The sequence below is a fragment of the Phyllostomus hastatus genome, unplaced genomic scaffold, assembly GCF_019186645.2.
Source record: "Phyllostomus hastatus isolate PE091 unplaced genomic scaffold, TTU_PhHast_1.1 phas_contig_137, whole genome shotgun sequence".
Classification (NCBI taxonomy): Eukaryota; Metazoa; Chordata; class Mammalia; order Chiroptera; family Phyllostomidae; genus Phyllostomus; species Phyllostomus hastatus.
Window position 1 is genome coordinate 16,549,288 of NW_025333583.1, and position 18,183 is coordinate 16,567,470.

An 18,183-nucleotide genomic window follows, 5' to 3' on the forward strand; every position below is an offset into this window, starting at 1 on the left:
AACCTAGTTGTACTCACCATTGTATTGTGGTTCTAAGATTAGGCTGGCTGACTGTGCTGTCATCTAGAAATATTGTTGAGCATGAGCTATATTTTTTAGTAAGGTGCCCTGGAGATACCTGAAGGGGAAGGGAAATAGAAGAAAATGTCATGGTAAGTTAAACCTATAAACATGTGCTTTTTCCTTGGTTAAAATGTCAAACAATTAAGCATTAAGATTTTTCTTATACTCCACGAACTGCTTGAGTGTGATATCATGTGCAGCTCCATGGGAAAACCATTAGATAGAGACTCTTAACTTCCATAGAAAAGATTTGAGGAATAGACTATAAAATTCTTCCCTTGATATAGTACCTATAATCTGGCAAATCCTCATACATTCCCTTTATAATGCTGTAAAATGTTTAGAGTAAGATTTCAGTGTTTTGGTCTCAAGCAATGAAAACCAGCTAAAATTTTCTATTTCTACTATTCACTTACTACAATAAAACATAACGCCTTATAGAATATTGAAGCAAGAACATTTTATCGCAGTAAATGAAAGCTGATGATAATCATTAGTTCAGGAGACAGTGTGATAAAACACATGTCAGTCAAAGGTGAATGTGCGCCCGCGCTGCCCATTTGCTACCAAGCTAGGGAGTCAAAAGTCTCTCTGGGTCTCAGGTTCCTTATCTAGAGGATGAAAGAGTATTGTTTTATGATTCTCTCACATCTAAAAATCAGATAAAACAACTTTGAGAATTTAATTCTCATTTCATGTTTAAGTAAGACTGTCATTACATTCCTCAAGTGAGAACCTCAAAGAATACTGCCCATTCATTTCTAAATGTTAATTCAATTCTCTAAGTTATTTGACACTCATCACAACACTGCCTCACTCATGCTGCTCCTCTATGCCTTTTCTTCCTCCTGTCCCAACAAGCTTAACTCCCTCCCCACTCCTCATCCACCTCCAGAGTACCTCTGCCAGTAACTGCACTACAAAACGTCCCCCTTTCTGTACACTCGGGCATCTAGGTTACCACTTGTTACATGGCATCAGTTGCTTGCAGGGAAGCCCCCTCATAAAAAAGTAAGTTTCTTGGCCTGGCTGGGTGGTTCAGTTGGTTGGAGTATTGTCCTGTACACCAGAAGCTTGTGGGTTCAATTCCTGGTCAGAGCACACTGGAGGCAACCAATCGATGTTTCTCACATCGATGTATCTATCTACCTACCTGTCTCCCTCCCTCCCTCCTTTGCTTGTTTCTTTCCTTCCTCTCTCTCTCTCCCTCCCCCCCCCACCTCACCACCCCCCTGCTGCTTCCACTCTCAAAATCAATAAACATATCCTTGGATAAGGATGAAGAAGAAAAAAAAAAAACCCCTCAAGTGTTTCTAGGGAAAGGAGGACTTTTTCCCTACTTCCATCTAGCTGCTGAGCACAGAATCTAGGACAAATTAGGAGTTCACCTAGTATTTGACAAATTATTTAAAATTAACTACAACTGGAAAGTAAATCTTACTACAGATACAAATTAGAATGTATCTGTAGTGGAGAGGTGACAACGAACTTTTTGAGACCTTCTAAAAAATAAACTATCTTTAAAACACTTTAGAAGTATCCATTGATTTGCAAAATGCCCAACAATAAAATAATAATCAAATACTGACATAGCCTAAACTATGTTAGGACAATTCTCTTCCTTAAAGTAAGGCCAATAACTAATCCCAGTCACTGTAAATAGTTGAAAGTAACAGTAGCATTCTTTAATATTAGAGAGTACAAAAAATACAATATGCTTGGTTTTGCTATATTTTTTAAAACGAATTCAGATGAGCCTTCCTTCCTCATATTGACATAAAATAATTTTCATCATGCTGTCACACTTTCCCATCAGTATTCCCCACAAACACACAAAGGATGGGACAGAAAGAAAATCTAGCTGATGCCTCTTAAAATACAGAGCATTTAAAAACTGTCAGTAAACAATGTTGAGAAATACCTACAAAACACCGTATCACTTGTTTCAGATGTTTTACTGCAAAGGTACCTATTCCTTATAAACCAAAAGTTCCAGAGAGCATATTTTTGAAAAGTACCACAATTTGGGGGAAAATTGTCCTTTAAGCAAGAAATGTTTTAGCTATAGCTAAGACTCTCCTACATTTCTTAAGCTACTGAGTTAACATGTAATTTATTTTTTGGATCTCAAAACAAAAAAACCCCAAACAACAACAAATACAGCATAAAAAATAAACATTCAAATGTTTTTATTTGAAATGGAAGGTTATATTTTAAGATCACTACTATTAAGGTGTAACATAGTACATAATATACCATAATAAAGTCAATTATGATCAAAAACCTATATATTGGGGGAGTATAAAGAATAGGAAAATATATTCTAAAATACAGTTGGTAAAGCTTTGGGTGATATTTGCTCCCATTATCTAATTTTCTTTCTATTTTAAATGTATGTTGGTTTATCTTTGAATATTAGTGCTAAAACTTTTTGAATGTTTAATTAGACGTGGACTTACAACCCAACGGGGGCTCACTTAGTAAATTAGAAACACTGAAAACTTTCTAAGCAGTCCAGGCTTACTCCTTGCTATTCAAACTTCTCAGTATCGAGTATCTGGTAATCACTAGAGGGTGGCAGAATTAAGCTTCTGCAAAGCCTAGATATATATTAGCTGCCATCAGGTTAATTACCCCTCATATTGCTTGAAAATTTAAGACAAAAGTCCCTTATGGTGAAAGCCTTACTATTGCTGGCTGACAACCTCAGTGAACTACACTGACAAACATAAAGATATGAAACGCAAATACAAAAAAAAAATTAAACAGCCAAAATACTATTGACAATTTAGTGTTCTTAGGTATTATTAAAGTTGGTCACCAGAATTCACAGGGAGAAAGAATCATACTTTATCTTCATTCATTCAGCACTAATGACATACTAGATGGACTTTTCCAATCTTTACAAGGGAAGGAGTTGCTTAGCAGACTTAAGGTTCAAAGGCAAAGACCAGATCAATAATCACACCTAAAACTCTAACAAGTCACAACCCAGAACTTACTACTATCAAAGGTCAAGTACCTGTTGAAACTCTCCCCCGACCCATGGTGCCTACTGCTCATTTTAACCCATTAAAAAAGCTGAAGTTTACTTTTTTCTCTCTACCTTTTCACAAGTTTTGAATATTAAGAATTAATGACTTAATTAACCTAAAATTTTTGAACACTTTATGCATTAATGAAAACTGTTCCATCTATGTTGCACATTAATGGGACAATATGGCAGGATAAGCAGTTTGAATAGAATTCTTAATTAAGGCTCTGGCAGAAAAGTATAGTATGCTAATTATAGGTATAGCCAAAAATATTCTCTGAATTAATATGATTAATTATATTGAATTAAAACTTTAAACTCAGATTCACGCTTAAATATATGTTCTAAATTTAAGTTAAACATGGTGGGACTGACTACAAATCCATTTTCCTCTCCCCTTCCTTTTGGAGATACCTCATTAGAATTAAAGGCAAAAAGAAAAGGTTAGACACAATATAGGACAAACAGCAGGTAATTTTTAATGTTTGAAAGCTGAAGACTAGACAAAGGACTGGCAAGTGACACAGCACAACAGAGGAAGCACAAACTTGGTGCCTATAAGCGTGGCCAGGACAAGAACAGGAAGCCAGAACCAAAGGCAGGTTCAGAATTCAGAGGCTCGACCCCAAAATCCTCCAATGAGACTTGATATCAGTTAACACAAGTCCTGCTCATTCCTGGTGCTTCCATTCAGATCTTAAGATAGAGCCAGGGAACACCACACATCTGAGGAAAGCCAACAAGTAAGAGAGGTCAAAATGGGAAGGAGGAAATTAAGGGGAGTGATAAAATTCAGGAGGAGCAAATGAAAACTTTAAAAAAATAATTCTTAACCTCAAAAAGGCAAAAATGTGCATTGGTGAAAAAACTGAATGCTATTAAAAAGAATAACAGAATAAAAGAGAAAGCTATAAATTAAAAAAAGATAGACAAAACAAAGAATTCAATAGGAAGCACAAACTCAAGCAAATCTCTTAAAAAGTAGAGATTTCCCTTTAGATGAAATGGAAAAGAGGAGGGAAAAACATTAGAAAATTGTGAAAAAATACTGGTCTAAGAGTTCTAGTATTCTGAGTAATACAAATACTAGAAAAAAAAAAGGAACAGAGGAAGTATTTTTTAAAAATTCACTGAAATGAGAAAAGATGCACAGACTTAATGGCCGCAAAAAATGAAAAGGTACAGACCAAACCATACCAAGAAATTCGGAATCCCAGGGATAGAGAAGGTACTAAAAGCGTCCAGAGAGGAAGGGATGGGGAAGAATGACTAAAATCGGTAACATAAAATGTATCATACAATGTCAACAGATTTAAGAGCAATGTTGTACATGAGAAAATAGTAGAAATATCTCCTGAACTGTAAAAATTAGTTTCATCCTAGAATTCTACACTCTATCAAATAGGCATTTCAGAGAGGCTGGATCTCTAAAAACTCCCACACAGGAACCCTTTCCCGGGGAAACGTGCTCCAGTAAAACAACAGAGTATAACAAGCCAGGGAAACAGAATCTAAAACACAGAGGATCCAACACGAGAAAGCAGTTATGTGAGCTCCTAGATGACTTCAAAGAGATAATTCGCCAGGAAAACAGGCACAGAGCAGGCCCCGGGAAAACCAGTCTACACACTAGAGTAGGATGATAAAAGGCTGAGGAAGGTTGTTTCCAAGAAAAAAATGGAACAAATGTGTTTAGCAGACAGAAAATATTTTTGATAGGCATGTGACAAATGTTACAACATTTGGGGGAAAATAGCTGTTAGGAAACAGGCAAGAGGATATAATCAGGAAATTAATTGCACATACACAGAAATGAAGAATTACTAAGTATTAAATTAATGTAGCATAAATGTAGTATTTGGTCATCATCCTTCTCTTGTCAAATTACTAGATTGATAGGTATAAATTATTATTATTTTAAATCAGGGGGACCAGGCTGCTTATTGCACTTGGCTATGTAAGATAATGGCAAGGGAGATTGTATTATCCTGGAAAAGTGTGTAAGTGCTCAGATTTCAGTTACATTTGAGAAAAGAATGAGGGTTATACAAGGAAATAGCGCAGTCAGAAAACTAAATGGGTTGGCAGTCAGAAATATTTGCATGGTCATAACAATGTAAATAGTGACTCTGATTTTCTGAAAACCGTGTTACATGTTGAGGGAACAGCGGGAAGGAAATAAGACCACGATAAAATAAGAAAGCGAAACTTTCACCTGTTATGACAGGAAGTAAATAGTGCTGAAAATTACCTTAGCTATTACACTTTTGTTATTTTTGTAAAAATAGTAAGATTTTAAAATTGAGGCAGATCTTTACACCACAATCATGTTACTGAAATTTAACTTAAATGTCAGAACTCTTTAAAAAAAGGCATTACTAAGCCAAAGGCTTTCCTGAATTTAGGAGTTTGATAATTAGAAAAACAAAGGAGATTTAGAAAATCTACAAAAAGACGTCTATGCTAATAGTACTGGGTCCATTATATTTTTTAGGAATCATAGCAGAAAACTTTTAATTCAAACTATTAATTTCTTACTTAACTTTTCAACTGTTTACTTACATGGTTTACATAGTTGTTCTTCCTCTTTTCTCGCACTGAGAATAAAAAAAATTAACTGATCAATTCTGATACAAATGCCATAGAAAATAAAAGTTGCTGATTATCTGACAGATTACCAACATACAAAATGAGACAAAATTCCATTCCATTTTAAAAATAAGTTCCAACAAAATTTATAATTTAAATCACCTGGCAAGATGAGTCCCATCAAGTAAAGAAAGCTAAAAACATAGTTTTACTTTTTGACCTAACATATTCTGTATCAGGTACAAATGAAAGACTCTCCAGATAGAGAAGAAAAGGGCAAAGAAATCAGACCAGGTAAGAAACTTAGCTAATACACTTCACTTGTTGCATACTGAATATCCAGCACTCGTTTCTCATTCCACATTTATACCCACCTTACTTGAATCACTGGGATCTAAGAGCTGACAGCTCTCAGAACCAGTTTCTGGCCGGGCACTAACCCCTCCATGCACCAACACCCCTGAAAACATCCTAAACTACTTATTGGTAATCAATTAAAATACCTTACTAAAAAAATAAATAGGTCTTCACTCAATTGGAAAGTAACCTATTTAAATTTAAATTTTAAAATGAGCGTGCTACCCTAACTGAGCATATCTACAGCACACAAAATCAACTTGCTCTAACAAAGGCCGGAAGGAGAATAAAAACTCTGAAGAGGGCCTTGGGCGGCATGTTTCCCACACCGCCTTGTTAATGGACAACGGGCACCAGAGGCGCGTATTCCTTAGGACTGGAGAGAGGGGCATGGGCTAGCTCTCCCTTTTCTGTCTCCACTCTCTCTACATGCGAGCAGCCCATGGCTCTGGGAAAAACTGAGAAGCAGAGCAATTCTAACCAAAAATGAACAGCTCAAGACAGGCAAAATACACATACACCATGAAAAGGCAGATTAGAACTCCCATTTTTTATTGTGCTCCATTACTTCAAACATTATGGAATCCTCACTTCTTGTGGTTCTGCTGTCATAATCAAGTGAAAAACTTGATCATGTGTGGCCTTTTAAGCAAGTAAACTAGATTTAACATAACATTAACAAAAATAAGCAAGCAAGCAAGCAGAAGTGTTAAAATCTTGCAGTTCTGATTCTTATCCTGAGGCAAACAGGACACAGGGACTTTACACATGCTGAGGCTAACCTTCTGGGAACCTCCACTGGGGATATGTTCACTCTGGTGTGTACAGTATCACATCAGAATGAGACAGCTTTGAATAGTTCGAAAATTCTGAATACAAATCTGGATGTGAGATAGAATCATTTGGTTGAGCACTATGTTAAATGGGGCCAAAATTATAAATTCAATCCTCATATACAAACTGACTTTACTGTGACCTAAATCCTATCATTCATCTTTAAAACGTGTGCTCTTGGGAGCGAGGGGAAAGGACACGGTTTGGGGACACATAGCACACCTAAACCACGTGGCTGACTGACGGTACTGATAAGGGGGTGTGACACGTGTGAGCACACAGTCTACCCGTTCTCCCCACTGAGACAGTGACAACTAAAGGCAAGTGTATCTGTCATCACATATTAAAATAAAACAAGTAGATGCATGAAAAAGTGAAACATTTAAACCAATGTATGAGTTCTTTTAAATATTTTCTATAATACACAAAACAAAAACAGTTTTCAATCTTCTCAGAGGAAAAAAATACTGGCTTACCATCCGTTTGAGATTTGTTCAGGAAAATCGTGCTTGCCCTTGGATGGTCGGAGGGGTTTGATTCCAAAGCTAAGTCTAATAAGAAGAGAAAGAGGGTATGTAATAACTTAGTTGGGTAGAAAAACAAGATTTTAAAAACAGCTACACATCAATTTTAATAACTTTTAACAGCATCGGGAAGAGTTTTTAGTAATGATAAGCCAATTCTAGTAAAGGCAACAATATAAAAATTCTACTGGAAAAATGCAAAACTGTAGAATCTCTCTGTACATATGGAATAAAAGCAGGCTATGTCTTAGAATTTTTTAACTTGCACCTAAATAATCTATTCAACTTTTAGTTGAATCATATATGTGCTTTCCCACTTCTCTTTATCAATTAAAAATATATAGTCACCTTCCTTTCTGCTGATATTACTAGCACATTCCAGGAACAGTCTCAAGAAGTAAGTTATGCTGTGGCCCATATTACTGTCAGATACCAACTAATGTATTAAACATGCCAAAACCAAGTGGGTTGTTTTTGGCAAATATTCTTTAGACATTTAGGCTAACTCTAATTCTATCCAACAGATGAACTCATTTAGTTAGCTGTAGTTTACTTGGGGGATACTCACTGAGGAAGATTTCACAGGATAGCATAAAAGCTCAATGTCCTAATCTATAGGAACACATTCATGATAGTGATCTTTAATACTTTCATAAAAGTAATTTTTAACTTTTTCCTCCAATTTCCAAAGCTAGTCTCACTTCTTCATTCTTATGTCACATGATTATTTGGGGGTTTAATAAGAATAGTTTCTGGAGCTGATCATATGGCTGCTTGAAAAATATTTTTGCTATACCTGTGTAAAAGTAGGTCTGCCTGCAGTCCACCTTGCACTAAGGTGGGATAACCTATTTCAGCAAGAACACAAAACAGGTATTTGAAAATAAAGTTTGTCACCATATGGAACAATAAAGTTGTCATTAAAACAAACAAAAAAAAGAACCCTATGATACTCCTCAGTAATGTCCATCTCAAACCACTTAACTAATCTTGTAAGTGGACCAATATCCTAATAGAGGAATGGTTAAGATAATATTTCCCAAACCACATATTAATGGTTCTTCTTAAAAGGGCATTTGGTGATGAAATCTAAATATACTATGTCACTGGTTCTTAGAGAATCAAAATGCACATTAATGGGTTAAAAACTAATCAGTCTAGTGATGAGTAATGTCTAACTCAGCATTCAAAAATTTATCTACCTAGAATCCTTTTTTCCCCTCCACATATACAGTTAGAATCTTGCAAAAACATAATTTGGGACTTCCTGGTTTAACGGGAATCTGAATCATGCATTTTAATGGTGCGGCCAGCACTAGAAATTTATATAGCTCAACTAACTGCTGTATTTTCTAAAGAAATTCCTTCACTGAATTTCAAGTTTATTAAGCTGCTTTTGGAACAACTATTCTATTCAATATTTTTATATGAAAGGTCCATAAAATGACTTCAAAGGTTTTTCCACATATTTAAAAAATGAGACACTGTTAGCTATTCGGAAAAATACATTAATTCAGTTGTGCACAAAGTGACAGGCAGAGATTTTCACAGCTGCCTCTAACCCCAGGCTTCTGAAAGGGTTCAAGACTACTACCTACCAAAAATTTTGCTGCCAAAAGGCAGCAAATATACTGCCTTTGAATCTAAAAAATAGGCAGAAATGTTTGCAGAAGTAGCCATATTATGTATCAGTGCCTACAGCATGATAAAGATATTTAATGGAAAGTCCAGGAAAAGTACCGCAAACAGAGAAGCAGCAGGCTTAAACACATGCATGCACGCACGCACACAAGTGCATGCACACCCCAAACCAAAATGTACTGTTATGGATATAAATACAAAAGAGCAAAAACAGCCCAGGAGACAAGGGAAAAAGTGGGAACTGCCCTACCCTATACCTAGGGTTCTGGGGTGGGCACATGCCCCAGAGCTGGCCAATCAATCAGAGCCAGCCTGGGACCTCTTCAGGAGAGATCAGCAGGAGTGCAGAACTGAGACAAGTTCTGAGAAGATCATTTGATTTCTGGATCAAGGAATACCCTGATTTTTATTTTGTGAACTCTGATTTTACAAGTCAATATTTAAAACAAAAAAGTTAAGCTATTTTAAGATAGATTTTTCTTTAACTTGCAACTGAAAGAAACCTAGACCTAGTTAATCAAGAGTATTGATGACTACAACAGGTAAAAGCCATTTGCTCCTTCCTTAACAAATATCATAAACAGAAATTTATAAGAGCCAAAATAATGCTTTGTTTAAAGTACCCATGTAACTTCACACCTGTCAGAATGGCCATCATCAATAAAACAAACAAGTGCTGGCGAGGCTGTGAAGAGCAAACCCTCACGCACTGTTGGTGGGAATGCAGACAGGTGTGCCCACTATGAAAACAGTATGGATGTTCCTCAAAAAATTAAAAATGAAACTAAGACCCAGTGATTTCAGTTCTGGGAATATATCTGAAGGAACCCAAAACATTAATTCAAAAGAATATATGCACCCCTATGTTCATTGCAGCGTTACTTACAATAGCCAAGATCTGGAAGCAGCATTATTTCCGAAAGACACTGATATATTCCAACTAAATAGAAATGTCAGCAGTTTCTGGGCCAACTACTGAGCTCTTGTTATACTTAAGGCTCCCTCATTTTCTGAGCTGCTCTATCATCCATACACGATACACTGCATTCTCTATATATTGTATTAGTTTCATGGCCCCTAACACAAAATTTAGGTTCTAACTACACACTGATGATTTTCTCTCGCTGAGTCCACTTTTCACCTGAGTCAGGTAACTCCCATCCGTCGACCTTGAGCTGGCCTGCCTCCCCAGAGGGTACACTGCATGCTCCTGTGTCCCGCAGTCTACTGCTCCCTGAGCCTTGCTTCTGCTTTCCTAACCCCTAACAATCCTAACTCAGGCCTCCAAACTACTTCTGCAGCTGCCTCTACCCTGGTTCTCAGTCTTGCCTTGTTTTAGTCATCAATCCATGTTTTAGTGACTGTGACTACGATGTGACACTTCATAGAGAAGTGACACCTTTCTTTATGCATTTCTAAAAGTACTTTGCTTAGTGTCTCAGACTTTAAGAACATTTTTGAGTTGCAATTTACCTCAATTTCATTTCACATTATACAATGTTACTGTTTTAACCCTGAGGCTTAATTTCTTTAATATACTAAAAAAGGGGGGTGAGAAAATAAAGTAGTATCCCCAAAGCTGCTCACATGATTTGTCATTCTATAAATCCAATCCCTATGTGCCAGGTATCTGGAGTTAACGTTCCTGCTCTATCAAGCCTCATTTTTCAACCTTAGATAATTCAAATATATACCACTCACAGCCTGTCTTCTCACACGTAAAACGGATATAATGCCTATACTACCTAACTCAAAATGTTGTTAGAATCAACTGAAATGCAAGAGCAATCTATATAACATATACATAAAGCACAGTAAATGACAAAACGAAGTTTTCACAAATTAACTCAAAAGCAAAATGAGAGTGTTTAGCATTGCATTGGAAAGTGTATGACAGGGTCACGTGTTACCCATACCCAAACATTATCTTAAGTAAATATGTGTTTTGGCTACCCACTAAATGGAAAGGAATAATAGTCACACAATTAGCAAGAATTTCTCCCAGTGGTTTTTTAAAAAATAAGCAAACACTTATTTTCCCTGCTTCTGTCATAGTTACTGTATGTCTTCTCCTTCCTTTTCCAATGTAACTTATCCTAGAGATTACTACAGAACAGTAAAAAGAGATCTTATTCTTTTTTATAGCTCCCTAGTTCTCTACTGTGTGGATATACTAGTTTATTTTATTACACCAGACTTTTACTGGACATGGGTTTCCCCAATATTTTTCTTTTGAAAATAATGCAACAAAAACTCTGTGAATATATGGTTTCATATTTGTGGGATATGTCTTCAGGATAAATTCCTCGAAGTAGGATTTTGATTTATGTATCTGCATTGTTGTGAGATTATGCCCGCATTCCCTGCATGGAGTCGAACCATTCTGCAAGTCCATCAGCAATATGTGAAGGTAACTGTCTGTTCACAGCCTTATCAGAGAATGCAGCGCCAAGTTTATGGATATTCTCCAATGGAACAAAAACTGTAGTATAGTTTCTCTTGCATTTCTTGTGTGCGAAGACATTTTAAAATGTAGTTTGCAATTCTTTTTCTGTGATTTGTCCATTCATATTTTTGTTACTACTTTTAGATTCACTCCATTTCTTTAGGTCAGCCTACTTCAGGCCTTTAATGTTTTTTGTTGTTGTTGTGGTTCAAGCTACTGTTGGCGCATACCTGGTCTCCCTGCTTCCACCCTATTCTCACACAGTAGCTCTCCCTTTCTCCACCCCCCCGTTTCTAAAACTGACATAATTTCCCTGCATACAATCCTCCAATGCTTTCCCATTACAACTACATTAAAATTCATACTTTTTTGTCAAGGCACACCAAGCATACAGGGTCTTAATCCACCACATTCCTCCCGGCATCCCTTTCCCTCTGATGAAGCCATCCCCATGCCCTTCTGTCCTTTGCCTGCACTCGGCATATTCCCATCTGAAGAACTCTGCCTGGGAGTCTCCACTCCCACATCCTCACATGGCTCCCTCTCAGTGTCAGTCACTTAAGAAGAGCAGCTGTCTCACACCATCCTGACTTTCTTGTTCTTAGGTTGCCTTCCCCAAGGCTCCTCTAGAATGTAAGGGCCTGAGTTAGGCCAGAGGCTTTGTCCTGTGTATCAGTTTGTGTAGCATCTGTAATGGCGCTGGATAGACATCTAACAATTTCAGTGCACCAAGACCAGTTAAGTTTCTCCCAATTGTTCTATATCTTCTAAGGTTTCATCTAATGCCATCTTTTCTTTTATCATCTAAGATCAGCATTTCTTTCAGATCTTAGCGCAGTAGTTATTCAGAACTAAAGACACAAGAACCACTAACACCTAAGAGTCCAGTCAGAAACCAATGACAACTTTAATTTGGAATTGAGAACATTTAATGTTAAAATACCTTAACTACAAAATGACACCCTAATGAAGTTATAAGAAAGTATACCATCTGAATTCTACAGGGAGGTATAATGCATCCATTTTTATCTGTGACCCCAGGATACAGCATTATAATGGGATTGTGTACAGTTTCACTTTAAAAGATGACCAACTATACAGGGTGAGTGAATGAATCATGTTCCAACCATTTGATGGTACCCTGACAGTTATTAAAAGGTGTGCAGTAGAGCTCCAGCAGTTGCATGAAAATACATCCTGGAGAGCTCTCTAGGTGACAAGCATAGTTCCAGGAGCTTTGTGCCATTACTTCTCTTTATAACAAAAAGTTACAAAGCAGCACATGAAGAGTGACCATTTTTGTAGAATAACAAAATATTATGTTTATATGCATACAAAAGGTTCAGGAAAAATCAACACCAAAATATCAATGAAAGTTTTGGATATTCTGAGCATAAGTGAAAGACTTCAAATACTTATTAATACTGTCATGCCACAATCACCCCCCGCCAAAAATAGCTACTGGAAAGAGGAAAGGTCTGTTGCTCAGAGGTTTTTCCACCTAATATTGTCAATTCTGTCTCTACTAAAGTATCATGGGGAAGGGAGAGGAAGGGGTCACTGGAGAGAGCACCTTTAGCCAACAAATTAGCAAAGCTCATAAGGTAAGAATGTAAAAGGCTGTCTGAAAAGTTGATGACTAACAAAATTGGATGACAGAAACTTAGTGTCTTTTTTGTTTGTTAGTGATACTACCATCAGTTGTATTACATATACTGTTAGATAAAGGCAAGGCAGTAGAAAAATTTTAAGTCTACCTGAAATCCATACTAGGTTCTTAGGAATATCTCTTTGAAATGACTTGAAAAAATCATGTTCTTCTGTTTCAGAGCATCATTCACGTATGATTTTGTGTAAGTAACCAAATAATTCAATTCTCCATTGTAGAAAAGCCAAAATGTTTTACATCTAAGTAGGTATTTCTTAGTTGCTAGGGAAACTGATATAAAATTGACTGACATAAAGACATTAAAAGCAAACTTTCCATGAGGTACTTTATATTTGGGCTTCTGACCTGTTTCTAGGGAAACTTAATTATAGCAAATGTTGAAACTGAATTTCTTGTATCACTTTACTGAATTCCCCCAAAATTAAAAAATACATTGAAATGGAATTTTAACTATCATGTTAAACATAAAAGGTAAATTCTGTACTCGCAAACTCTATTTTTTCCAGGTCTTCTGATTTAACACTCCTTATCGTAGTCCTATGCTTAATCCTCATTACCTTACCTGCCCTCTTACCAGCTTCTCTGAAAGTCCCTCTGTCCAGGGCATTCTGGGCTTCACTCTGAAGTCCCCAGAACAAATTCTTCAAAATATATCAACTCATTTACCTGGTAGATTCATGCTATTTCATGACTTCTACTTTTATTCTTATTCTTCATAAGGAATTTAGGGTACAGGATGGAGAGGTAAGTGTTGCTTCTGACTTATGTACAATAATTTTGAATGGAAATAATCAACACTGGACTAAGAGACTCACTTTATGGGGAAATTATAAAATACAAACTGCATTCTAAAGAGTGCAAGTACCATGAGAACTCGATGTGGCATACCTATCCCCTCCACAGCAGTCTCTTCTGTTCAGTAGCTGTGTTACAGTCATTTCAGCTCTCTAAGTCACTGTTTCTTCATTGGCAATATAGGAAGAATGTACATGGACCTTATGTGTAGTTAGAAGGGCCATGAGATATACCTGGAAATGCGTTGTAAATCTTAAAAGAACATATAAAGATCTCTCATCCACCAGTACCCACCTACTAACTGGTTTGTAAAATCACTCAGAGGTTTACCATACAGCACCAAGCAGAGCAGAAGTTTTCACAAGTACTTACTTGCTTTGTGTTTAAAGGTACAATTCACATAATTTGTTCCTTTGCTTCACATTTGAATAATTTGAAAAGGGAGTACTTCGCGGTTAAAAAGTCATGTCCACCATCTGGGTGAATCCACAGGCTTAATTATTTTAACTTTTAAAGAAATTAAGAGCTCAATGAGAGTTTAAATAGAATAAAAACTACTATTTTCTCTGTGAAATAATGAAATAATGTCTGGCATTTTAATGAAACAAATGGGCCAATGGGCCTATAATATCTTTATGAAACGTTGTTTTCTACTCAAAGAACAAGTCTTCATCAGCCAAGTTGCTACCCAGAATTGTTTTAAGTCAAACATTTCATCTTCTTCTCCCCTTCCTCCCTACCCCCACCCACAGCAGCCCCTTCACCCCTCTCAGCCTTTTGGTCTTCAGAACTTTCACTCAACATTCTCAAAGTTGAACAGGATTCTAAGAACAGGAGGGGAGAGGAAGGAGAGGGAGCCGTGGAGACGAACATTCCTGTGCAGGATCTGGTATCTTCATCCCAAACCTTTATATTACAAATTAAAGTCTAAATTTGTTTGTGTTCTCTTTTGAAACTTTTGACCAAGTCCCATGAACCACCCCACCTCTCTTTTGGAACAGGCAAAGTCAAAGTCTGTTAAGATACTGAAGCAAGACAAGACATATGTGTGTCCAAGCGGGAATTTTAAAGTAAGCAGAACTCTGGATTCTCCTTTGCGGGGGGGCGGGGCAGGACCTATACCCTGCAGCGCTGGCAGTAACACTGCACGTCGTTCAGTTATTTTAAGTTCCCTCTCCCACATTTTCTTTCCTTCTGTGTTCAAATTATAGTAGGAAGGAATACATCAGCTTCTATCCAACTAAAAACTGCCTACTTAAAAACACCATGTAGACTCTCCTATGCTAGTCTCTATTTTGGACTTAAAAAACAAATCCTAAAATGTTTGTGTCTGAGTGGGTGGGAGGCAAGGGTACCTACCACCAGGCCCTTACCTGACTCCTTCATTTAGACACCATCTGGATAGTTAAAGGTAGAGAGATCGATGAATACTCTAAGGTTGGGGTATTCAAGTTCTCACTGAGACAATATACCAAAGTCTTTATAACGTCCCACCAGACGCTAAATAGAACCTAAAACAAGCAGGGCGCAGGGTCTCAGCCTGGTTTGAGAAATGGGGATAAGGGCAAGAACTGAGCGTTTGGTAGTGAAGATGGAAAGAAACTGGCCGGACGGGACGAGGAAAGAATAAGGGGTGTGGACGCTCGGCAGAACCAGCCTTCCTCCCCGGTGCCCAGCCCTGGGAAGGCCAGCTCCGGGCAGGAAGGAGCCCGAGGCGGTGGCTCTCTCCCGGGGGACCCTGGGGACGGCGGAAGCCAGAGGTACTCCCGAGACCTCCCGCCTGCTGCCGCCTCCTTACCGTCCGGCATCTCCCGGTCGCTTATGTGCTGCAGGTGGTGGCCCTCGCCGGTTCCGAAATCCAACTCTGCGGGGTCCAAGGCAGCGGGCGAAGGTGCTACTGCCACCGCGTCCCCAGCCGCCGCCTCATAGATCTCAGACTCGTAGTCCGGCTCTGCCGGCTCCGAGCGCCGGCTCAGCTTGGGGCTGGCACTGGGCTTCACGCAACAGGTCAGCGTGTTCCCCATGAGGTGCCTACACTCTTCGCCTCTGTCGCCGCTTTTGCTCACCCCGGACTCCTGCCCCCACCTCAGACTCCGCCGCGCTCGGTAATGCCCCCTCCCCCAACAATGGCGCGGCCGGCACGGGCAGCCCCCGGGGCTGCGCCGCACAAACAGGCTCGGCCTCGCCCGCTGTTCGCACGCCCGCAGGGCTGCCGGGCCCCGGGCAGGGCTCCGGGCCCGGCCGCACCCCTTGCCGTAGCGCCGCTACCGCCTCCCCGGAGTTGCCTAGTCTGCGAGGGCTGCGCCCAGCCCGACTTATTTAAAAGGGGTGGGGACCAGACAAGCGCTGAAAGCTACAACCACTGCGGGAAGAGAGCGCAGCCGAAGCTCCTCCTCCTCCCGCAACCGCCTCTTAACTGAAAGCCGTTGTCCTGTGTGGCAGCAGCCAACCGGAACGTGTGCTGAGGTCACCTGGTTAGGGGCGACCAATCACGCCCAGACCTCTCTCCACGCGGTCAGCCTCACAGGGAAGGGACGAGATTACAATGCCCCGCCCCGCCCCCGCCCCTCGGCGGCTCCGCCCCACAGCGCGGCCAGCCCCAGACTCCGGTTTCCATTCATAGTGGCGCCCGCGTGCTTCCCGGAGCTTTCCGGTCCGAGGGAAGCGCCGGGGACCTTTGTTAATAAGAACTCTTATGTCAGTGGGCTCTGTAGAAAGGCCCTGTTAGTAAAGAGCCAATTGGTTAGCAACTCGGTTTCACTGGGTCTGACAGCTGACTAATTTGATGTATTACTCAGGGGGTGAGTAATACATCCTAATACACCCTAATTTGTTGACTTTTTTGTAACTAAATGCTCCTCCTCTTTGACTTCTAAAAGTGTTAGCTCTCTCCTGCAACTTGGTATAGCAATCCCTGGGGCCATGGTCCAACTCTGAAAAGAGCTACGCAATGTGTCTTGAATGAAACTCAGGACACGTCACCCTTCCACTTCCTCATCGGCAATGTGGACCCAACTAATTCTTCCCAGCTCAGACACGCCAATTCACTTTCCTCGCCTGTTTCTCTCTTGCACGGCAGGAGTTTCCAGATTTTGTTTGTCTGTTTGTTTTGCCAACAACAATACTTAAAGCATGATTTTCTCACACAAAATTCAGAAGCTCAGAGTGGAGTACCACAATCCCGCTTGATAAAGATGATGAGGATGTTAACATTTGGCAAGCACTGTGTGCCCAACCCAGTTCCAAGAGAGTCATTCATTTAACCATCCAAAACAATCTTCATTTTACACGAGAACTTGAGACATAGGAGTGAAGTAAAGCTCTCAAGGTCACATAATTGTTCAGGGGCGGGGCTAAGCATGGATCCCCAAGGCACCATAGAGTGATTACCAGAAAATAAAGGTAGAACTAAACCCTGGCTGGTATGGCTCAGTGGATTGAGGCCTGGCCTGCAAACCAAAGGATCACCAGTTCAGTTCCTAGTTAGGGACATGCCTGGGTTGTGGGCTCTCCCTTTTGCCCTTCTCCTCTGTCTAAAAATAAATAAATTAAAAAAGAAAAGAAAGGTAGAAGTAAAATGTGGAAGTGATGTTGTATCAGTATTTTTTTTAAAGGAAGTGCACTTTTTTAATGTGTATTTTAATGCTTTCTTTTCATTCGACATGAAGTCTCTCCGGGGTGCCAGGCACTGTATGTGGAAAACACTCCCGCCCTCAGTGTGCTCAGGCAGAAGAGAAAACAAAGGCTTAGAGAGCTCAATTGTTTGAGCTCATGCTATGCCATACACCTGAAGCTTATGCAAAATTATACTGAATGTAAACTAATTGAAAAATAAAATTTTAAAAAATGGCATGTAATTGCAAAAAGTGTGACATTTACAAACCCTTTAAGCACACAAAGTACCAAAAAAAAAAAAAAGAGGGGACCAGAGGGAGTGTTCTCCTTCATTAAAAAGATGGCAGGAGAGAAAGGTCACCTTAAAAATGAGGGAAAGCATGCTCTGGCTCCTGTGGCTCAGTGGATTGGGCATCCACCTGCAAACCAAATGGCTGCCAGTTCCATTCCCAGTCAGAGCACATGCCTGGGTGGCAGGCCAGGTCTCCAGTTAGGGGTATATGAGAGGCAAATGATAGATGTTCCAAATAAAAAATAAATCAATAAATTTTTTAAAAATGAGGGAAGCAGGGAGACTAATATTTAATTTAATAGTTTAAAAGATATAAGAACTGAT

General features: G+C 39.2%; 1 protein-coding gene across 2 annotated transcripts in view; it reads right to left on the reverse strand.

The window, feature by feature from the left end:
- The window catches only part of CCNYL1 (cyclin Y like 1), a 32,575-nt gene extending 16,294 nt beyond the window's left edge, over positions 1–16,281 (reverse strand). Inside the window, exons 1-4 of one of the 2 annotated variants that reach the window (XM_045853497.1) lie at positions 15,751–16,281; positions 7,354–7,428; positions 5,660–5,694; positions 18–118 (exon numbers count right to left, since the gene is read on the reverse strand). In XM_045853497.1, coding sequence (XP_045709453.1) covers positions 18–118; positions 5,660–5,694; positions 7,354–7,428; positions 15,751–15,976 — 437 coding nt within the window. In that variant the 5' untranslated portion in view covers positions 15,977–16,281. The remainder of the gene's footprint in view (positions 1–17; positions 119–5,659; positions 5,695–7,353; positions 7,429–15,750) is intronic. The other variant, XM_045853506.1, reaches the window with a different exon arrangement.
- Between the last annotated feature and the right edge of the window lie 1,902 nt (positions 16,282–18,183).